This window comes from Ovis canadensis, chromosome 1, assembly GCF_042477335.2.
Source record: "Ovis canadensis isolate MfBH-ARS-UI-01 breed Bighorn chromosome 1, ARS-UI_OviCan_v2, whole genome shotgun sequence".
Lineage (NCBI taxonomy): Eukaryota > Metazoa > Chordata > Mammalia > Artiodactyla > Bovidae > Ovis > Ovis canadensis.
In genome coordinates this window covers 161,667,015-161,691,917 of record NC_091245.1, presented here as the reverse complement: position 1 = coordinate 161,691,917, position 24,903 = coordinate 161,667,015, and the positions used below count along the sequence as shown (strand labels likewise).

General features: G+C 39.3%; 1 protein-coding gene across 1 annotated transcript in view; it reads right to left on the bottom strand.

Moving 5' to 3' along the window:
- Positions 1-230: 230 nt before the first annotated feature.
- Positions 231-24,903, bottom strand: part of NSUN3 (NOP2/Sun RNA methyltransferase 3) — a 61,042-nt gene continuing 36,369 nt past the window's right edge. Inside the window, exon 6 of the mRNA XM_069579001.1 lies at positions 231-2,007. Coding sequence (XP_069435102.1) covers positions 1,737-2,007 — 271 coding nt within the window. The 3' untranslated portion in view covers positions 231-1,736. The remainder of the gene's footprint in view (positions 2,008-24,903) is intronic.

Genomic DNA, 24,903 nt, shown 5'->3' with positions numbered 1-24,903 from the left:
AATTTGCATTTTTCAGGAATCATAGAAAGGCCTAATCCAACAGTATACCAAGTATTCAAATTAGGCATTGTGTTGGGAAAACAATGACATTCAACAAAGTACACTGTGACAACTTACTTTGCGATTAATCTACACAAAATGGACTTTTTAAACATCACAGTAAGTGAAGGCAGGATTCCAAATTGAAAACACAAACCAATAAGGACAAACTAAACACACATACACACACGTAAAAAATATCTTTTCCATTATTATTACTCTTCTGTATTTATCTGGTATATCTGATTGAGTCCAAGAGATCCAGCTTTTCTTCAAATATATTGGTTAGATACAGAGAAAACAAAATGGTTAATGCAATGAATATACAAAAATAATTCTTTCTAGGACTCCCCAGTTATAGCAACCCAGTTATACAGGTTTGCAAATCAAACAACAACAACAAAACAGTAAATGAGTAAACAGTCTCTAGTGTAAATGCACAGACTGTAATAGTTCAAAAAGATTCAGATTTAACAAAATTTTGTATCTATACAGTTTTTTTAAGCTATTTTTAAATAGATGGAATCTTTCAAAATATACCACCTAAATTTTCTTAATAGTGGGAAAAGGATGTTCGGACTCTTGAGTGAAGCAATTTCTAGAGAAAACAGAAGATCCAAACCTGAGGCCAAAACTCTAAGTACATACACAGAAAAGTACACAATATTCCCAGGATATGTGTAAACAAGGAGAGCCGCTTTGTAAATGGTATTCAGTTTTGGTAATAGTATAATCCACTTTCATTAGGCATTTCCCTCTTGTGCATTAATATGTGACATCATACTCTCAGATAACATTTCATAACAGAGTGAAATAAAAAGCCCCTCCAGATTGCAACTGTAAGATAATCAGATTCTGTAGTGCTCATTATGACTGCAATTATGTAGCAAAACTCTCCAAATATAGTTCAGTTATTGCGGTTATTAATCATTCTGGTTTTGTTTCAAGTACTTGCTTTATAGCCTGCTGGATAGACTCCATTATTCTACAAGCTGAATGTCGAAAGTCAAACATGTGCGTGTGAATCTGCTGTTCTAACGGCCTTTCAACATAATTTACCCTTTCAATTTGTATTTGTGAATACAAAAAAAAAAACGGGGGAGAAATAAAGCTGGTGTCAATAGAGTCACTGACCTTTGCAGTAAACAGAAGATAGTTCGTAACAAAAAACAACTTGGCAAATAAGAAACTTATTTTGCTAGAACTAGAAATACTGCTGCCTAAGAAGTTAGTGTCAGAATACCAATCAGTTCTTACAGAAAAGGAAAAAAAACCTCAGAGAATCTGTATATTTGATAAGGAGAAAAATGATAAGAGGGCCAGGAAACATGCATTTTTAAAGGGTCAAAGCACCAACATTATGGATAGAATGTATTTCTAAACATTTTATGCCTAAAACCATATATTACTATTAATTTAACTACAAAAGGCCAAGTAAGATACAGTAGATTTATTATATAGAACAAACACCAACTGCAGCATCTTAAATCATTACTATAGAAACATTTCTAGGAAAAACATACACCTGAAAAGTTCTGAAATGCCACAGTATTAACTAAATAGGATTCCAATCATATCCAGCGAAAGTGACTTCATTATTATTTAAATGTTTACATGCAGAGAGACTAGAAAAAGAAATATAATAATACAGGCATGTCTTATCAATGTAATGGTTCACAAAAGGCATATCTCCAATTTCAAGTTGTCCATGATTTTTTCAATTTCGCAAAATACATTGGGCCCCAGGCTTTACCCTTATCTGGAATCACCAAGAGCCCACATTCCTGGCCAGTGGGAGCAAATGTGAAGTCGTGGGAGCAAGCCCTTGCCATTTCCTTAATGTCCACAGGCATGATGTTACTGTAGGAGTTTAAAACTTCACTGATCACATCTTGATTTTCTGCCTTGGAAAGTGTGCACGTAGAGTATACAAGCAGCCCTCCAGGACGTAAGGCCTTAATTGCAGACCTGTGTGTCATCAGGAAAATGCAGATTGATTAGATACATTAACACAGAACTATGGAAGCTGAGGGCAAAAACGCTATGTACTTGAAATTAACTGCACTCTGACTCTGACTGTAACAACTTTGGGTGTATAGCCTTACAAACAGCCTTACAACTATTCCTTTCTAATAAATCCCTGAGTGACTAGAAAATTGATAATCAGACCAATCCACATGGGGAGACAGACAGCATGTTTGTGTACTTTCTTGTTTTGTTCTTCTAAGGACCAGAGGATGGAGGTGGAGTACGGAGTAACTCATTTTCTTGGAATACACTGAGTGGTTCTAATGGATAAATGTCAATAACCTCAGATACGCAGATGACACCACCCTTATGGCAGAAAGCAAAGAACTAGAGAGCCTCTTGAATGTGAAAGAGGAGAGTGAAAAAGTTTGCTTAAAACTCAACATTCATAAAACTAAGATCGTGGCATCTGGTCCCATCACTTCATGGCAAATAGATGGGGAAATAGTGGACACAGTAGGTGACTTTATTTTGGGGGGTTCCAAAATCACTGCAGATGGTGATTGCAGCCATGCTTACTCCTTGGAAGGAAAGTTATGACTAACCTAGACAGCATATTAAAAAGCAGAGACATTACTTTTCCAACAAAAGTCCATCTAGTCAAAGCTATGGTTTTTCCAATAGTCATGTATGGATGTGAGAGCTGGATTATAAAGAAAGCTGAGCACCGAAGAATTGATGCTTTTGAACTGTGGTGTTAGAGAAGACTCCTGAGAGTCCCTTGGACTGCAAGGAGATCCAACCAGTCCATCCTAAAGGAGATCAGTCCTGAATATTCAATGGAAGAACTGATATTGAAGCTGAAACTCCAATACTTGGGCTTCCTGATGCGAAGAGCTGACTCATTGGAAAAGACCCTGATGCTGGGAAAGATTGAAGGCGGGAGGAGAAGGGGATGGCAGAGGATGAGATGGTTGGATGGCATCACCAACTCAATGGATGAGTTTGAAGAGGCTCCAGGAGTTGGTGATGGATAAGGAAGACTGGCATGCTGTGGTCTATGGGGTCGCAAAGAGTCGGACACAACTGAGTGACTGAACTGAGCTGAACTGAAATGAACTAATGGGTAGGTGGAATGGAGCACCTGAATGTAAGGAAACTGGTTAGGGCTCAATAACAGATGAAGTTATGGGAACAAACAGGATTTCCCAGGAAAAGGACAAGAGAAAAAAGTGGACTGAAGACAGACATCAAGAGAATACCTATATGCAAAGAAATCAGAACTTAGAAAAAAATTTAGAGGGTTTTTCCACCTGAACATGTAGCTTCAAGGAAAAGATGGGAAGGAAGGTTTTTTCCCCACACCAAAGGGAAGATTTGAACATATCTGCAGATGCAGATCCAGGAGAACAGTCCCAGGACTTCAGGCTGCAAATGGAGGAGATCGCTTCAGAAAAGATGGACTCCAGCTCTTCACCTGAAACAGCAAGAGAGAATGAACTGGGAACTGGGATGTTCTAAGGTAAATGGAAGTTCACGATAGAGCGTCTTGTTAAAAGCAGAGTAGGAAGCAAGGTCATCTACTGAGAGAGAAAACTAGAAAAGTTTCAGCCCTGCTGCTGTGGTTATAACCCCAGAGAAGTTACTAATCAAGAACTTCTCTCTACTGAATTCAAGAGCACAGACAGACCCATCTCACACCTATATTTAAACAACTAGAGCACATCCCAATAATTGAGGCTTCTAATGAAGACCCCGGAGAAGGCAGTGGCACCCCACTCCAGTACTCTTGCCTGGAAAATCCCATGGATAGAGGAGCCTGGTAGGCTGCAGTCCATGGGGTTGCGAAGTCGGACACGACTGAGCGACTTCCCTTTCACTTTTCACTTTCATGCGTTGGAGAAGGAAATGGCAACCCACTCCAGTGTTCTTGCCTGGAGAATCCCAGGGATGGGAGAGCCTGGTGGGCTGCTGTCTATGGGGTCGCACAGAGTTGGACACGACTGAAGCGACTTAGCAGCAGCAGCAGTAGCAATGAAGACCTACATTATGCCCGCAATGCAGGAGACCTGGGTTCAATCCCGGGGCTGGGAAGACACCCTGGAAAAGGGAATGGCTACCTACTCTGGTATTCTGGCCTGGAGAATTCCATGGACTGTATAGTCCATGGGGTCACAAAGAGTTGGACACAACTGAGCAACTTTCACTTTCAAAGTGCTTTGTCGCTCAGTTGTATCTGACTCTTTGCAACCCCATGGACTGTAGACCTCCAGGCTCCTCTGTCCATGGGGACTCTCCAGGCAAGAGTACTAGAGTGGATTGCCAAGTCCTTCTCCAGGGCATCTTCCCAACCCAGGGATCGAACCTAGGTCTCCCACACTGCAGGTGAATTCTGTACCATCTGAGCCACCAGAGAAGCCCTTACTTTCACAGAGCACATCCCAAATAACTGGGGTTTCTAATGAAGATCCACATTATGAAAGTAAGTTCAAATTCTGTTTTCTATATTCAATTATTAAAGGACTGAAAAATTCTAACTCAAGACAAGCAAACTGATGACAAGATTTTTCCCTCTCTCCTTTAGACATCCTTAAATATGTGTTGAAAAATGTACTAACTCAAAACAATAAAGTAAAAAGGACTGAGAAACTCATTAATTAATAGTGACTTTGAACACTTTTCTGAAATATGATATGTAGATAGAGGAGTAGGAGTGAATGAAGAGAGTAGAGAGAGAACTACAGCCACAGAGGGCATAATTTGACCTGTTGAACTACAGAGGAAAAGCACACAAAATGTTACAGGAGTAGGAAGTGAAAACAAAGATATTAATTGAAAGCATATATAATAAACTACAGATTTCACACTCTTATTTATGGCAAGTTTGAGAGCCAGGTAAAAAGTTGGAAGGTTTGTTTTTAATTGAAGCATAATTGATTTACAACGCTGTGTTCATTTCTGCTGTACAGCAAAGTGATTCGGTTATACATTCTTTTCCATTATGGTTTATCATAGGATACCGAATATAGCTCCCTGTGCCATACAGTAAGACCTTGTTGTCTATCCATTTTATGTATAACAGGTTGCACCTGCTAACCCCAAACTGCCAATTTATCCCTCCCCCACCTCCTGACCCCCTTGGCAATCACGAATTTTTTCTCTATGTCTGTGAGTCTGTTTCTGTTTTACAGATAAGTTGATTTGTGTCATATTTTAGATTCCATATATGTGATATCATGGTATTTGTCTCTTTCTGACTTACTTCACTTAGTATGATAATCTCTAGCTTCATACATGAAGGCATCATTCCATTCCTTTTCATGGCTGAGTAGCATTCCATTATATATATATATACACACACACCACATCTTCTTTATCCATTCATCTGTCAATGGACATTTACGCTGTTTCCATGTCTTGGCTATTGTGAATAGTGCCGCTATGAACATGGGAGTGCATGTATCCTTCAGAATTACAGTGTTCTCAGGATATATGCCCAGGAGTAGGACCGCTGAATCATATGGCAACTCTAACTTTTAGTTTTTTAAGAAACCTCCATTCTGTTTTCCATAGTGACTACACCAACTTTCATTCCCACCAACACTGTGGCAGAGTTCCCTTTTTTCCACATCCTCTCCAACATTTGGTATTTGCAGACTTTTTATTGATGGGCATTCTGACTGGTGTGAGGTGCCATCTCATTGTAGTTTTGATTTGCATTTCTCTAATAATTAGTGATGTTGAGCATCTTTTCATGTTCCTATTGGCCATCTGTAAGCCTTCTTTGGAGAAATGTCTGTTTAGGTCTTCTGCCCATTTGCTGACTGAGCTGTCCATTTTTCTGTTGTTGTTGGACTGCATGAGCAGTTGTGTATTTGTGTATTTTGGATATTAAACCCTTGCCAGTTGCATTGTTTGCAAATATTTTCTCCCATTCTGTAGGTTGTCTTTTGTTTTGTTTATGGTTTCCTTTGCTGTGCAAAAACTTTTAAGTTGATTAGGTCCCATTTGTTTATTTTTGGTTTTATTTCTATTGCCTTAGGAGACTGGCCTAAGAAAATATCGGTCCAATTTATGTCAGAATGTTTTGCCTATGTTCTCTTCTAGGAGTTTTATGGTGTCTTAAGGCTAATAGAGTTTTGCCAAGAGAATGCAGAATGAAGCAAGGCAAAGGCTAACAGAGTTTTGCCAAGAGAATGTACTGGTTATAGCAAACACCCTCTTCCAACAACACAAGAGAAGACTCTACACATGGACATCACCAGATGGTCAATACTCAAATCAGACTGATTATATTCTTTGGACATGAGTTTGGGTAAATTCCGGGAGTTGGTGATGGACAGGCAAGCCTGGAGTGCTGTCGTCTATGGGGTCGCAAAAAGTCAGACATGACTGAGTGACTGAACTGAACTGAACTGAATGGTGTCATGTCTCACATTTAAGTCTTTAAGAATTTTAAAATTATTTTTGTGTATGGTGTGAGGGAGTGTTCTAACTTCATTGACTTACATGCAACCGTCCAACTTTCTGGGAGAAGGCAATGGCACCCCACTCCAGTACTCTTGCCTGGAAAATCCCACGGATGGAGGAGCCTGGTAGGCTGCAGTCCATGGGGTCGCTAAGAGCCAGACAAGACTGAGCGACTTCACTTTCACTTTTCACTTTCATGCATTGGAGAAGGAAATGGCAACCCACTCCAGTGTTCTTGCCTGGAGAATCCCAGGGATGGGGGAGCCTGGTGGGCTGCCATCTATGGAGTCACACAGAGTTGGACACGACTGAAGCGACTTAGCAGCAGCAGCAGTCCAACTTTCCCAATATCACCTGCTGAAGACAGTGTATTTTTTCCATTATATATTCTTTCTTCCTTTGTTGATGACTAATTGTCCATAGGTGTGTGGGTTTATTTCTGGCTCTCAATTCTGTTCCCTGATCCATGTCTGTTTCTGTGCCACCACACCATTTTGATTACTGAAGTTCCGCAGTATTGTCTGAGGTATTGGAGGGTTATGCTTGCTTTGTTTTTGTTCCTCAGGATTCCTTTCATAATTCTGGGTCTTTTATGGCTCCATATAAATTTTTGGATCATTTTTTCTATTTCTGTGAAAAATGTCACAGATAATATGATAGGGATTGTATTAAAAATATAGTTGGCTTTGGGCGGTATGGCCAATGTAACAATATTAATTCTTCCAATCCAAGAGCATGGGATATCTTTCCATTTCTTTGAATCATCTCCCATTTCCTTATTTAATGTTCCACATAGTTCTTAGCGTACAAGTGTTTCATTTCTTTAGGTTTATTCCTAAGTATTTTGCGAGCAGTGTGATTTTACAAGGTTTTGTTTTTTTTTTTTACATTTCCTTTCTGACATTTCATTGTTACTATAAATAAATGCGACTAAATTATGTGTGTTGATCTTGTCTCCTGCTATATTGCTGAAGTCATTTATCAGTGCTAGTAATTTTTGTGTGGAATCTTTAGGGTTTCTACATACAGTATCATGCTACCTGCATATGATGACAAGTTTATCTCTTCCCTAAAAGCTGGAAAACGTTTAATCTAAGAAAGTTGAATAATTATTTAGGAAGACCTAAGGCACTCCCTCAGCACTGGCCACAGGACTGGAAAAGGTCAGTTTTCATTCCAATCCCAAAGAAAGAAAATGCCAAACAATGTCCAAATTACCACACAATTGCACTCATCTCACATGCTAGAAAAAACAGCCCCAAATTCTCTAAGCTAGGCTTCAAGAATATGTGAACTAAGAACTTCAGATGTTCAAGCTGGATTTAGAAAAGGCAGAGGAACCAGAGATCAAATTGCCAAATTCTGCTGGATCATCAAAAAAGCAAGAGAGTTCCAGGAAAACATCTACTTCTGCTTTATGAACTCCGCCAAAGCCTTTGACTGTGTGGATCAAAACAAACTGTGGAAAATTCTGAAAGAGATGGGGATACCATACCATCTTATGTGCCTCCTGAGAAGCCTGCATGCAGGTCAAGAAGTAACAGCTAACCAGCTATGGAAAAATGGACTGGTAATTGGGAAAGAAGTACATCAAGGCTGCATATTGTCACCCTGCTTATTTTACTTATATGCAGAGTACATTATGCAAAACGCCAGAATGGATGAAGCACAAGATGGAATCAAGATTGCAAGGAGAAATAACAATAACTTCAGATATGCAGATACCATCCTTATGGCAGAAAGTGAAGAGGAACTAAAGAGCCTCTTGATGAAAGTGAAAGAGGACAGTGAAAAAGTTGGCTTGAAACTCAACATTCAAAAAACTAAGATCATGGCATCCGGTCCCATCACTTCATGGCAAATAGATGGGAAAACAATGGACACAGTGACAGACTTTATTTTCTTGGGCTCCAAAATCACTGCAGATGGTGACTGCAGCCATGAAATTAAAAGATTCTTGCTCCTTGGAAGAAAAGCTATGACCAACCTAGACAGCATATTAAAAAGCAAAGATATTACTTTGCCAACAAAGGTCTGTCAGTCAAAGCTATAGTTTTTCCAGTAGTCATGTACAGATGTGAGAATTGGACCATAAAGAAAGCTGAGCACCAAAGAATTGATATTTTTGAACTGTGATGTTGGAGAAGACTCCTGAGAGTTCCTTCAATAACAAGGAGATCAAACCAGTCAATCCTAAAGGAAATCACTCCTGAATATTCACTGGAAGGACTGATGCTGAAGCTAAAGCTCCAATACTTTGGCCACCTGATGCAAAGAACTGACACACTAGAAAAGACCCTGATTCTGTGAAAGAATGAGGCAGGAAGATAAGGGGATGGCAGAGGATGAGATGGTTGGATGGCATCACCAAGTTGATGGACATGAGTTTCAGCAAGCTCTGGGAGTTGATGATGGACAGGGAAGCTTGATATGTAGCAGTCCACAGGGTCACAAAGAATCAAACATGACTGTGCAGCTGAACTGAACTGAAGGCACCCCATAAACCAAAGACCTCTGCATTCAGCAAATCATAAAGTCACATCACCAGGCAAAAATATCACCCCTTAAAATAACCTCCACATATTTTTTGTCCCATTATTAAATAAAAATGAACAATGACAGATAATTAAGAGAAATGCTTATGTAATATGTGAGATGAAGAATAAAAGAAATAGTGGGGTGAGGTGGAATGTGGGACGGAGTCTCAAGAAGGGAGGGACATCTGTATACCTATGGCTGACCCAGGTTGATGTATGGCAGAAAATCAGCACAATATTGTAATTATCCTTCAACTCAAAATAAATGAATTAAGAAAAAAAGAATAAAAGAAACAAACAAAAAATGGCCTATAAAGAAACAGAAAATTGAGGGACAAAAGAGACATATTAATAACAAGACCTGATAAATGCAGAAAGGTCAGCAAAAATATAGCACCCTCAAAAACAAGAAGAGAATGAATGCCATGAAACTGATGAAGAAGAGAGCTCTTAGGAATGAAATACATGTTATCAAAGTAAAGGAAGTTATGGTTGAAAAATCTTCCAAAAAAGTGTTAACAAAGGATTGACTGCAAATGAGACAGGAGAGACGAATCAAGTAGGTCCGAATTTCAATTAGTAGGATTACTGGAAAGATAGCAGAGAATTGGGGGAGGGGGACTTGAATTAGTGCAGTCATAAAAGAATTTTCTAGAGATGAAAATAAGTGTTCAGATTAAACTAACTCATCAAAAGGCTAGAACATTCATTATTATTTATTCATTATCTATTATGGTGCTGGGCATTGTTCTAGATGTTAGATATACATTAAAACACAACAACAACAACAAAAGCCCTAACTTTCATGAAGCTTACATTCCAACTGGAGGAGATAGACTATAAACAATAAGTCTCTCATGGATTGAATTGAGTTCCCTTAAAATTCATGTGTTGAAACCCTAACCCCTAGTATCTTACAATGTGACTGTATTTGGAGATAATAGCTTTAAAGATGCAACTGAGTTAAAATGAGGTCATTAGAGCGTGGCTCTAATCCAATATGTCCAGTGTCCTTATAAGAAGAAGAAATTTGGACACAGAATTACAGAAGGAAGACCAAGTGAAGACACAGGGAAAAGACTGTTATCCAAGCAGAGAGACCTCAGAAGAAACCAACCCTAAGGACTCTTTGATCTCAGACTTCTAGCTTTCAGAACTGTGAGAGACTTCTGTTATTTAAAGCCATGCAGTCTGTGGTACTCTGTTTTGGTAGTCCTAGCAAACTAATACAAAGGATTTATATATATATGCACATATATATCAACACATACACACATAATTATATATACACATACTCACATACATATATATGTATGTATGTGTGTTTGTTTGCAGGTGTGTTTTTCCCTTGCCAAGCAATCCTCCAGTTTTCTGCAAACACTAACTTCATGTCCTAAAATTTAATTCAATTTTGGGGGGGCTCCAAAATCACTGCAGATGGTGATTGTAGCCATGAAATTAAAAGACACTTACTCCTTGGAAGGAAAATTATGACCAACCTAGATAGCATATTAAAAAACAGTGACATTACTTTGCCAACAAAGGTCCGTCTAGTCAAGGCTATGGTTTTTCCAGTGGTTATGTATGGATGTGAGAGTTGGATTGTGGAGTAAGTTGAGCACTGAAGAATTGATGCTTTCGAACTGTGGTCTTGGAGAAGTCTCTTGAGAGTCCCTTGGACTGCAGGGATATCCAACCAGTCCATTCTGAAGGAGATCAGCCCTGGGATTTCTTTGGAAGCAATGATGCTAAAGCTGAAACTCCAGTACTTTGGCCACCTCATGCGAAGAGTTGACTCATTGGAAAAGACTCTGATGCTGGGAGGGATTAGGGGCAGGAGGAGAAGAGGACGACAGAGGATGAGATGGCTGGATGGCATCACTGACTCAATGGACGTGAGTCTGAGTGAACTCCAGTTGGTGATGGACAGGGAGGCCTGGCGTGCTGTGATTCATGGGATCACAAAGAGCTGGACACGACTGAGCGACTGAACTGAACTGAACACTATACACCTGGTCCCATAAGACTGTCCTTTGAATGCCAACTGCAAGTTCAAGTCTCTGGCACTTCTGATCCACCGGCTATAAAATGGGGGATCCCACAACCCTCTCCTTACCTTAAATAATTTTCTAGAATGGCTCTCTTACTATGTTACTGGTTTATTATTAAAAGATACAATTTAGGAACAGCCAGATAGAAGAGATGCACAGGGGAAAATCTGGGAGAGGCAAGCAGAGCCTCCATGCCCTCTCCAAGCACACTACCCTCCCAGCACCTCCTCTTTATCCTGAAAGCACTCCAAATCTCTTCAGCGACAGGCTTTTATAGAAGCTTCAATAAACACACACAGTTGATTAAATCATTGGCCACTTTGACTGAACTCAATCTCCAGCCCCCTTTCCCCTCTTTAAAAGGGGTGAGGGGTGGCGCTGAAAGTTCCAACCTCTAATCACATAGGCAGTTTCCCTGGCAACTGGTCCCCTATCCTTAGGGGCTGCACAAAAGCCACCTCATTAATGTAAACTAAGGTATGGTTGAAATGGGCTTGTTATGAATAATAAACATTGTTCCTTTCACCCTTACCAAAGCCAGGTATTATAATAAGACATTCCTATCATTCTCATCACTTAGGAAACGACAAGAGTTTTAGGAGCTCTGGCCCGAAACCAGGAACAAAGATGAAATATATATTTACAATATCACAGTTTGCATATATTTTTAACTTAGTGATAGGTTCTATGAAGAAAAGTAAATCAAGATAAGATTTAATTTTCAAGGTAAGAGGACTGACTTCCTTGGTGGCTCAGATGGTAAAGCGTCTGCCTACAATGTGGGAGACCCAGGTTCAATCCTTGGATTGGGAAGATCTCCTGGAGAAGGAAATGGCAACCCACTCCAGTATTCCTGCCTGGAAAATACTATGGATGGAGGAACCTGGTAGGCTGTATAGTCCATGGGGTCACAAAGAGTCCAAAACGACCACGACCGAGAGACTTTACTTTCTTTTTTCAAGAGGATTAGAAGTACTTAGACTGTATCAGAGATTGCACTTTTAAGTAGGATAATTAGAAAAGGGTGACACTTCAGGAAGCGACATCTGAACAAAGATTGAGGAGATAAGGAAGTGGGCCATATAGATATTTGAAGGAAGAGCATTCTGCATAATTGAAATGGCCAGTGCAGAGACATTCAGACATGTGTGAGGAAGGAGGGGCGGCCAGTGTGGCTGTAACACAGGGAGGAAAGAGGAGGAAGGATGAGATCAGGGAGAGCTAAGAGGAGAGTACGCGGAGGATTTTACGTAACACAGTGAAAACGCCAAACTTATGAATGGAAAACATACACACTTAGATGCATTACTGTTAAATTTTAGAACTTTGGGGACCAAGGAAAAATGCTAAATACCTACAGAGAGGAAAACTGGTTACCTCTAACGGTCCAGGAATCATACTGGCATCTGTGGAGTAGCGCGCTCCAAATCCTGGGGGAAAAGCAGTTTAAAGTGGGTGCTATTTTTTGCCATACTGTCAAATAAATATACAGGAGGGAGAAAGAAGCTTTCAGCTATTTGATGACTCAGAAATTTTACCTCTAGCAAAAGGAGGAGGTAAATAAAGAAAGAGGAGAAAGGTGACACAGAAACCAGTGGACACCACAGAGGAGAACAGTGAAGGGAGTGAAGTCCCGGAATGATAACTGCACGGAGCCCTTAGAGAGTAACTGCTCCAGATTAAAGGAGAGGGAGACTCCAGGGAGAAGGGAGTGAGGAAATGAAATAACTGGGAAAACACTGAAGATCTGGCACATGTACCTGGGGCGGTGGGGATGGGGTGGGGAGAGAGAGAGGGAGGGAGAAGAGAAAGCGGGAAGTGGGGGAGGAGGAGATGAAGGGAAAGAGAGAGTCTATTCGCCTAACCTAACTGTAAGAAAATTTTCCTCTCAGTGTCACTCTGATTACAACATTAAACCAACAGAGAAGGAAATTTAATTCTAACATATTAGTTCATTCTGTGGTGAATAATATTTACAATATTAAGTAATTTATATCACTGGCCCTCAATGTTCAGAATCACTCCACAGATTGGTAATGTTTCAAAATAGATTATAGAATCTCAGGAAACATACTGTCAACCTTGGCAACATAAACATAAAGGTGCAGGTAAGGGAGAAATGAAAGACACGGTGGGGGTGTACATGCTCCTATATTACAAAGAGAAATCAAGAGTAATGCCCTGATTATTTCAAAAAAGATTATTTCAAAGTGTGTTTAAAGATACTTTCTACCACCAATAGAACAAGAAATGTAGATCTAAGTGTGCGGCACTAAACTTCTGAGCTCACCGAGGGAGAAAGTGTAATAGGGTGAGAATACAGGTTGCAGAGAGGTGTGAAGAGGTGAGGGAGGTGGAAGTGAGAAAAGCCCCACCAAGAAGTCAGTGCAGGTACACCTTGGAGATAACACAGGTTTGGTTCCAGACCACAAGAAAGCAAATGTCGCCACAAAGCAAGTCACAAGTTTTTTGGTTTCCTGGTACATATGAAAGCTACGAAAGCTAGACTGTAGTCAAATAATCTGGCCTGGCAGATGGCTCAAGAATCTGTCTGCCAGTGCAGGAGATGCAGGAGATTTGGGCTGATCCCTGGGTCGGGACGATGCCCTGGAGGAGGGCATGGCAACCCACTCCAGTATTCTTGCCTGGAGAATCCCATGGACAAAGGAGCCTGGCGGGCTGCAGTCCATGGGGTCGCAGGAACAGACAACTAAAATTGTATGGTATCTAGTATTTCTAGTCTTCTCATGGACCCATTTATTGATTTAAAAAAAAAATTTGGGAGGTGACTACCACTATAGGCTTACTACTTAATCTTCACTGTTTGTTGTTAGTTTCTAAAAAAAGGTTTTTTAAATCTGTCTTCTTGTCACTGCTCCCTAAATATTCTCCACAGAAACTTTTTAAAAAGGCTCAGATCTAGACATCAGAGATATGAACTGTTAACAGGGTAACAGCGTCTGGGAGGAAGAATAATGGACTCTCAGGATGTCCATATCCTAATCCCCAAACCTTTAAACATATCATATCACACGGCAAAAGGATACAAGCAGATGTGATGGAATTAAGGATTCAAAATGGGAAGATTACATTGGATTATCTGATTGAATCCAATATAATTATGAAGATCCTTATAAACAGAAAAGGGGAGTAGGTGAGTCAGAGAAAGAGAGGTGATAACTGAAGCTAAGTTTGGAGTAACAGGAATGCTAGCCAAAGACCAAGGATATGGGCTGAATCTAGAAACTGAAAAGGTAAGGAAATCATTCTCCCTGTCTCAGTCTGTTTGGGCTGCTATAACAAAAATACCAGAGACTAGGTGGTTCAAAAAATAAACAGTTATTTCTCATAGTTCTGGAAGCTGGGAAGTCCAAGAGTAAGGGGTTCAGCAGGTATCAGTGAGGATACCTGCCTCCTGGCTCATAGACGGCCCTTGTGTCCACATTTGGTGGAAGGGGGTAGGGAGCACTCTGGGTTTCCTGTTACAAGGGCAGTGATCCCTATTTTTGAGTGCTCCAACTTCATAACCTGATCACCTCCCAAGGCCTGATGTAATCATACATGGGATTAGGATTTCAACATATGAATTTTGAGGGACACAAACATTGTAGCACTCCCCTAGAACCTCAAAAAAGAAACTGCAGCTCTGCTAACACCTTGATTTTGAACCTATGACCTTCAGAAGTATAAGATAAAAAATTTGTGCTAATTTAAGCCACTAACTTTGTGGTAATTTGTTAATAGTAGCAATAGGAAACTAACACATCTGTTGATGACTTCTTAATTTTTTTTTTTTATAGTGACATACTAAGGCATCAGTGATGGGAAGAAAAAAGTGTTAGTCACTCAGTTATGTCAGCTCTTTGTAATCCCATGGACTGTAGCTTGCCAGCCTCCTCTGTCCATGGAATTCTCCAGGCAAGAATACTGGAATAGGCTGCCATGCCCCGCTCCAGGGGATCTACTGACCCAGGGATCGAACCTGGGTCTACCACATTACAGGCAGATTCTTCACCATCTGAGCCACCAGTGAAGTCCCACAGCATCAGCAGATTTTGCCACAACTGTGGAACGACTACACTCATTTTCATAGCATTAGGTATAAGATCGTTTTTTAAAAAAACTAGATTACTGTACAAGGGATATATACAATTTGAATGAAGGTATCTTTAAACTCCCATTTAAAGGATTTATTTTGATCCTAGTTCCACAGTTAGCGAAGCCAATGTCTAATCAAGTAAGCATGATCCTTTCTCACGACAGTTGTACAAAAGCACGTAGAAGCCTCATCACTTACAAACAATATGTTCCTGGCTTGATGCAAATTTAAGTTAATTTCTAGAATGTTGCCAACATCGGCTGATTCTTCTGCTTTGTTTTCGTTCCAGTTTTCATAATTTATCTTTCTAAAATTAGGTTGGTATAACTTAACTGGCCACATTAATTTCTTAACAAGGAAACTGTGTGTGGTAGCACAAAGGTATTTTTATGAATTGGGCTAATCTCAATGTCTCAGAGCAAAATGTTAGGAATTCCTTTCAAATGGCTGTTGCTGTTTTGCCACTGCTGATTGCTGTTTAAATACAATTTTTGTCCTTTTGCTTACAGTAGTTACAGACCTCAAAAATACCATAATTCTGTATTCAAAGATCAAAGAAAACAGGTAATATGAAAAAAGTTCATATAGAATTCATATAGCCAAGACTTTTCTCTACTGAGAATTATTTTCTTTCATAGTGTCTAGGATAAATCATTTACTTCCATAATCAGTCACATGTATTTTGAAATAGCCTGTAAGAACCAAGTAATTATACTAATTAATTGATTTGGATAGGTTTCATCCAAATCAAAAAGAGAAACCTTTTTAAAAGGCTTTTTAAAGACTGTCCTTTTTTAAAGGCTGGTTAGCAGGTGTGAAAGAGGTGTTACTTCAAGAGAGAAAATATGACAATCAGAAGATATGGCTTAGTAGGTCTTAACAAGCCCAGTAAGAAATTTTAAATTCTAAAAGGGAAAAAAGATTTAGAAGTTATTTAGAGATTTGAATAATACTAAAATTAAACTGGGAAAGTCATGGTAATGGCCATATAAAAACGTAAGTCAGGACTAGAGAAGAAAAATAAGCAATGTTGGACCTGGGATCTGGTAGAAGGCAAAAGGTTGCTCTATGCTTGTGTAAATTTCTATGCCATGTAGTTTTGTGTTTTTTTTTTAATAAGAGGAAGTAAAACTAAACAACTAAGCGACATCCATTCTGGCATAATGGTATCCTCTGCTAACCTTTTCCGAATGAGCTATGTATCTTGACCTCTCAAAGACTTATGTTTCATGGCTTAACAAGATCCTGAATAATGGGATATTTTTCACTTGTGCTATAACACTAACTATATTACATGAAATAACAGGTTAAATTAACATGGGCTTTCTTTACTATCAACTTACAACTGATGGTGGAGAAATGGTCAATAGTGCTTTCTACTCATACTTATCAGTGGAAGGCAGAAAAAAAGTCATGACTAATTATAGAAGATGAAGCAAAGTATTATTTTGATCAGATGAGGTTAAAGGCTAACCTAATATTTTAAACTGAAATGGGAACTAGTAGACATTATCCTGGGTTTTATATATTATTCAGTACACAATGTCCAGCTCTAATGCAGAGCTGGAGGAAGTACTTCAAAAGGAAGCAGGATGGCCACATAATACAATCCCTCTATCGTTTCCCCAGAACACATATATTCCCCTCCTAAGGGGAAGTCTTAGGAAGAAGTCTCCCACCTAAGTGCTGCTCAGGCTTAATCCTACTTGAAATATGAAATATTCTATCCCACAACTGTACTGCAGGAAATAAAGCTGATCTTGATTACCAGTATAGAATAAAATAGTGGGAAATGCTTTTACCACAGTACTCCTAAGAGAAAAAGAATGATGGCTTTCTTGCCACAGAATGTACATCAGATACCCTGTTGCTTCATGGCAGATAATGGCTATACAAATTTTTCCACATCTTTGGTTTTCTTTCAGTGTATTATGGTATTTGCTGAAATGCATTTTATACTTAAACCACCTAGTCAAAGTAAAATGTATTCTTAAAAAACGAAACCATTAAATAGAACATAACATTAAATTAAATTTTTCCCATTTACAAACAGAAAACTGAATTGATTTTTGGCAGTTCAGAGAGTAGACCGAACTGGCACTTCAGATGTACTATCTCTTACACTCCATGGTGAAATCCAAAAAGCTCTGTAAACTGCAGCTTTTTTCTTAAGTTGATGGCAGATTCATTTGGCCTCACAACTGACCTAAAGTGAAGTAAGACTGAGCCCATGTGGTATACCCACTCAAACGTTTTGCTAAAAACATACAAAGTTTGATTGCAGGGTGCTGCCCCAGACCCTATCGAGAAAGGTGGGTGATACGATGAAACAAATATGTACTATACCACTTTTTAAAAAATCAGAATTCTGAAATACATCTGGCCTCAAAGATTTTTAATAAGATTTTTGGGCTTGTAGTTTAGATTCAAGTGAGTCACAATGCAAAGCTAATTAGAATATTTTCTGTACTATAGCTATATGATAAACTAGACACAGAGTTATTTGTTGAAAGCTTAATTATTTCTTAAAGTAAATCATTTAAATGCTAACTTTAAAAGGCATCAAATAGGCAAATCTGCACTCTATATGCAGAATCCAACAGTATTTTCTTATTCTAATGTATATTAAGAAAAAAGCTGGATTATTTTGTGTTCTCTCAATACACCAACAGTTCTTCCTCATCACCCCCTCCCAAATGTATTATGATTTACATGTTTGTGTTTTTGAAAGAACACTTTACACAATCAACAATAAAGCCACTTTTTTAGGAGTTCACTTTGCAATTTTTTTCCAGTGATTTTCACTGAATTTCTCTGTCCTTGAAAGATCTGCTTAGAGAAAAACAGAGCATCAAGCCCAGAGAGCCATTTATAATACTGGCTTAGAAACAAGGCGAGAACATGTTACTTTCCCAGCAAAAAAAAAAGAGAGACCACCTTTATATTTCCAGACTACCAACAAGTAAAGTATAATGACCAAAGAAATAGAAAGAAAAATGATTACCTGATTTTAACATTTGAAGAAAAAAAGTATCGCCTTAATGAAAAAATAACTTCGATGACCTTTAAAAACTAAAAACAAAGAAAAAAACCCTGTAAGACATGTTGGAACCCTGACAGCCATCCAAGTATCACAGGGAGGGTATTTCAAGCCTACCAAACTTGAAACCGTGACACAAGGTGTTTTATTTTTTCTCTGGCAAATCTGAGTATTAGAGAATGTTAGTTTTACAAAGAGCTATTAAAACAATCTAAAACATTTTAAAAATATAAATTCCACTTTTCTGATTTATTCTTCTGGTCCTTGATTAGAAATGTGGCATTCCGCTGGAAGGGTCACTGTTAATTAGATCACTAAATCTGTTTTTTGCATTAAAAAAAAAAACTGAGCCCAAAGAAGAAAACAATGAGCACAGCAATACTGCCATCTTTTGACCAGAGCAGAAAACTGATTTTTCTCCCCTTATACTAATTCCTTGTGATTTACCATCAAGGGATAAACATATTTTTATATCTTCCTGTAATGGGTTTGAAGTTACAGGCACAGCGTCTCCTACCACAACTGCCGGTACAGAAGTAAAACAATCATAGATTCTATATTCTTGAAAATTCAGATTACAGCTAAACTCTACTGTGGTTAATATATTTAGTCCTCACATGAATATGTGCTCAGTCGTGTCTGACTCTTTGAGACCTTATGGACTATAGCCTGCCACGCTTCTCTGTCCATGGGATTTTCTGGGATTGAACCTGGTCTCTTACGTCTCCTGCATTGACGGGCAGACGCTTTACCACTATCGCCACCTGGGCAGCCCCATATTTACTCCTCATCTTTCTTCCTGTCCTTTCTATCACCATTAATGAATCAGGCAATGGAGAAGCAATCGGGTGAACTAGACCTAAAAAATCCCTAAACTGACACAATATTAGCAAGCCTGTTCCCTTCAACTTAGAAACTTCAGCATTAAACATTTTTTTAACCAAGTTAGAATACAGTAATTTCAAAAACTTTAAAATAACATCAATCTTGCAACTGGTCCCTTGTAAGCATTTAATATTCAAGTAATGTTTCAGAAGTCCTATAAAAGTCTACTTTATGAGCCTACTTGCAACCTATGTGAAAAAGAAAAGCAGTTATCTAATTAGTAATGTGAAAAATACATAAAAACTACTGGCAGTCATTGTATTAGTATCTTGCCCAAATTAGTATTTTGCCCAAATGACAAAAACTAAATCCAAAACCAAAAAAAAGGTGAAATGCTTCCAGAGTACATGTATTCTTCCATGAGGAAATTCTTACACTTTCTATAGGATAGAATATTCCTTCATTAATGGGAACATGGATTTGGTCCAAAAATCAAATGAGATGCTGATTCCTATGTTAGCCAAATGAAGGACAAGTGACAAGCCAAATTAATAATGTTACCTTATGTTTATTGGGTGCTTAACTTTAAAGAGCATTTCACACACGGAGTCTTAATAAAACCTTATGAAGTGTACAGGGTAAATCGTCTGACCCAATTTATCAAATGAAGCGTCACGAAGACTCAGGGACTTGCCTGAAGTTACATAGCTAATTAACATAGCACAAAGCTGCCACCCTAACCTAATACTACGAGAAGGACTGCAAGCTTTCCCATCGCTACATACCTTGAAGCAAAGTATCAGTTCAGTTCAGTTCAGTCACTCAGTCGTGTCCGACTCTGCGACCCCATGAATCGCAGCACACCAGGCCTCCCTGTCCATCACCAACTCCCGGAGTTCACTCAAACTCACGTCCATCGAGTCGGTGATGCGATCCAGCCATCTCATCCTCTGTTGTCCCCTTTTCCTCCTGCCCTCAATCCCTCTCAGCATCAGTCTTTTCCAATGAATCAACTCTTCACATGAGGTGGCCAAAGTACTGAATTTCAGCTTTAGCATCATTCCTTCCAAAGAACACCCAGGGCTGATCTCCTTCAGAATGGACTGGTTGGATCTCCTTGCAGTCCAAGGGACTCTCAAGAGTCTTCTCCAACACCACAGTAAAGTATAATGATTGCTAAAATAAATATGGAATCTGGGGCAGTAAGAAAGAGGATGCCACATGTATACATTTTATCATCCCAATGTCCCAAATACTCATTGAAGGTAAAGAATATGAACATTTAGACACTTTTAATAAAAAGGAACTAAGAATTAGTAGGTCTGAAGCTATGACCTGAGAATCCTGGCTACCTGTTGCTTTTATAGAGCATACAACCTTCACCTATTAAAGTGTTATTGAACTGAATTTATGATGAGATCAATGAAAGCAAATTTGGGATATAATTTGAATCTCTTCATCTCAGATTTACATAAAAATCCTCATCCTGAAGAATTTTAACAAATTAGATTTAATGGTTAGAAACTCAAAGGCAGTTACTCCTTCATTAAAATTCCAAATCAGTTCAGTTCAGTCACTCAGTCATGTCTGACTCTTTGCGACCCCATGGACTACAGCATGCCAGGCTTCCCTGTCCATAGGGTTGGAGCTCCAGCTTCCCTGAAGCTTACTCAAACTCATGTCCATCGAGTAGGTAATGCCATCCAACCATCTCATCCTCTGTTGCCCTCTTCTTCCGCCTTCAAGCTTTCCCAGCATCAGGGTATTTTCAAATGAGTTAATTCTTTGCATCAGGTGGCCAAAGCTTTGGAGTTTCAGCTTCAGCATCAGTCCTTTCAATGAATATTCAGGACTGATTTCCTTTAGGATTGACTGACTGGATATTCTTGCAGTCCAAGAATAATTTGGTAATTATTCCAAATTCCAAAGAATCTGGTAATTCCTTTAACCAAATTTTGCTTCCATAACTCTAAATGGTAGATTAAAATATGTTTTCTCACAAGTTTACTGATAAAATGAGTAAAAAGACACCATTGAAAAAGCAAGAGAGTTCCAGAAAAAGATCAATTTCTGCTTTATTGATTATGCCAAAGCCTTTGACTGTGTGGATCACCACACACTGTGGAAAATTCTTAAAGAGATGGGAACACCAGACCACCTGACCTACCTCTTGAGAAATCTGTATGCAGGTCAGGAAGCACCAGTTAGAACTGGACACGGAACAACAGACTGGTTCCAAATAGCAAAAGGAGTACGTCAAGGCTGTATGTTGTCACCCTGCTTATTTAACTTATATGCAGACAGAGTACAATCATGAGAAACTCTGGGCTGGATGAAGTCTAAGCTGGAATCAAGATTGCCAGGAGACATATCAATAACCTCAGATATGCAGGTGATACCACCCTTATGGCAGAAAGTGAAGAAGAACTAAAGAGCCTCTTGATGAAAGTGAAAGAGGAGAGCAAAAGAGTTGGCTTAGCTCAACATTCAGAAAACGAAGATCATGGCATGCAGTCCCATCACTTCATGGCAAATAGATGGGGAAACAGTGGAAGACTACTTTTTTGGACTCCAAAACCACTGCAGATGGTGACTGCAGCCATAAAATTAAAAGACGCTTGCTCCTTGGAAGCAAAGTCATGACCAACCTAGACAGCATATTAAAAAGCAGAGACATTACTTTTCCAAAGATCCATCTAGTCAAAGCTATGGTTTTTCCAATAGTCGTGTATGGATGTGAGAGTTGGACTATAAAGAAAGCTGAGTGCCGAAGAATTGATGCTTTTGAACTGTGGTGTTGGAGAAGACTCTCGAGAGTCCCTGGGACTGCAAGGAGATCCAACCAGTCCATTCTGAAGGAGATCAGTCCTGGGTGTTCATTGGAAAGACTGATGTTAAGTTGAAACTCCAATACTTTGGCCACCTCATGTGAAGAGCTGACTTATCGGAAAAGACCCTGATGCTGGGAAAGATTGATGGGGAGGAGAGGGGGATGACAGAGGATTAGATGCTTGGATGGCATCACCGACTCAATGAAGATGAGTTTGGGTAAACTCCGGGAGTTGGTGTTGGACAGGGAGGCCTGGTATGCTGTAGTCCATGGCATCACAGTCGGACATGACTGAGAGACTGAACTGAACTGAAGTTAAGAAGTTTATTTTCGCAATCACCTCACCATAGTATTTGATCCTGTCATTCATCCTCAGCTTCGAGAAACTTGCTCTCACTTTGTCTTCCTGGATACTGTTCTTTTTTTGTTCATCTCCTACTTCTCCGAGGTTCCCTTTTAGCTTTCTTATCTACCGTTCCTCTTCTTCCTATGCCTGAAATATCAGTCTTCCCTATAACTTTATTTTTGGTTTATGTTCCCCTAAAGTTAGATGTTTTACATACATCATCTCATTCAATCTTTCAATTAAGTTACTATTCTCACTTTGCAGATGAGGTAACTAAAATAAGAGGACTACTTAAGCAACTTGTATGAAACCAGTCTAAGTACCCAAACCAGGATTCAAATCCATGTAATAGTGCTATACAGCTCATGCTCTTAAACAGTTACCCTCAATACCTTCTTTTTCTTCCCACTCCAGAGCCAATGAATCACCAAATCCTATTAATTCTCCATTGACAATATCTTGCAAATCTGACCACATATCTATATTTCCTTCCCATTCACTTAGTTAAGGCCTTTGTCATCTACTTCTTATTGTGAAATCTTCAAAGTGGTTTTCTTGCTGAAGGATTTTCCTTGTTAATTTTTTTTGCATATGCCAATGTCATCTGATCAAGGAATTTCTGCCTGCAACAGACATTTCTAATTGTTCTTCAACATCTGTTCTCACTTCCTTCTGTAGTAATGAAATTTTTAACTGGGCACAGCAAAGGCTAATTTCCTAAACTGTCTTTCACTAAAGGTAGTCATATGTCTAAGTCTGACCCATTAGATGTGAATGGAAGGAAGTAAGGTGAGATGTGCTCTTTCTCTCCTTCCTACTAGTTGCAATGCAGATTAAACAGTAAGAGTTGGAACTGTCCCTCTGGACCATGAGATAGAAGACAGATAGGGCCTGGATCCCTGATGACTGTGGAGTCCCCTGATGATTCTCTGCCTCATTTCTCTAGATGCTTAGTGAGTTCTAATGCCTAGATAAATTATTTTTCACTTTGCTTTTGAGCAGGTGAACTTTAATTCAAATTTCCAGATCCACTTCAAAGCTCACTTAGTCTCTGAAACCTTCACTGATTCGTATTTCCAGACTTACTTCAAAGCTCACTTAATCTCTGAAACCAAGTAATTCCTCCCTCTTATGTTTTTCCTAAGCAATAAATTTTCAGCTCCTTGAAAACAGGATTTACGGTCTATTCATTTTCTATGTTTTTATTTATAGCACAACTAGAAAGTATATTCTCAAAATATATTTTTTGAAATAAGTGAATGAATGAAGGTTACCTTAACTAAGAGGTGGGTCAACAAGAGAACTTTTCAGCGCAAAACAAAGGAATATACTGAATTACAAGTAACTCAAAAATTCTGAGGAGGGAAGAGCTCAAGCAATCTACAACTCTTATATAATAGAACAGATGGACAAAATAGAAGCGAGAGGGTTTGTTTAGGAAAAATAATAATGATAAAACCTTTGCTAACAAGTGATTTATAGGTTTACATCATTTTTATAATTAGTAACAAAGATTTTTCCTCTTGCCAAAAATAAATTTCTACAGAAAGTAAAACAGCCTGTTAATGAAGGTTGCTGCTGCTGCTGCTAAGTCACTTCAGTCGTGTCCAACTCTGTGCGACCCCACAGACGGCAGCCCACCAGGCTCCCCAGTCCCTGGGATTCTCCAGGCAAGAACTCTGGAGTAGGTTGCCAAGGTTACAGCCTAGTAGTTGGGCTCTCATTTCTCATTGAGTGGAACAATTAGGTAATGTTTAGTAAGCGAACTTGTCTTTATAGAAAACTATGGCCATTATTTTAAAACTGAGACATGTGGTACCAAAAGTGCAGCTAACATCTATTTAAAAACAAATGTTGACCCTGACACTCCCCTTCTAGTAACATACGGGAAATTAACAAAGGAGGTAGGGGCAAGAGGAGAGGATCAGTTCAGTTCAGTTCAGTTCAGTCGCTCAGTCATGTCCAACTCTTTGCGACCCCATGAATCGCAGCACACCAGGCCTCCCTGTCCATCACCAACTCCCAGAGTTCACTCAGACTTGCATCCATCGAGTCAGTGATGCCATCCAGCCATCTCATCCTCTGTCGTCCCCTTCTCTTCCTGTCCCCAATCCCTCCCAGCATCAAAGTCTTTTCCAATGAGTCAACTCTTCACATCAGGTGGCCAAAGTACTGGAGTTTCAGCTTTAACATCATTCCTTCCAAAGAAATCCCAGGGTTGATCTCCTTCAGAATGGACTGGTTGGATCTCCTTGCAGTCCAAGGGATTCTCAAGAGTCTTCTCCAACACCACAGCTCAAAAGCATCAATTCTTCAGCACTCAGCCTTCTTCACAGTCCAACTCTCACATCCATACATGACCACAGGAAAAACCATAGCCTCGACTAGATGGACCTTTGTTGGCAAAGTAATGTCTCTGCTTTTGAATATGCTATCTAGGTTGGTCATAACTTTCCTTCCAAGGAATAAGCGTCTTTTAATTTCATGGCTGCAATCACCATCTGCAGTGATTTAGGAGCCCCCCAAAATAAAGTCTGACACTGTTTCCACTGTTTCCCCATCTATTTCCCATGAAGTGGTGGGACCAGATGCCATGATCTTCGTTTTCTGAATGTTGAGCTTTAGGCCAACTTTTTCACTCTCCACTTTCACTTTCTTCAAGAGGCTTTTGAGTTCCTCTTCACTTTCTGCCATAGGG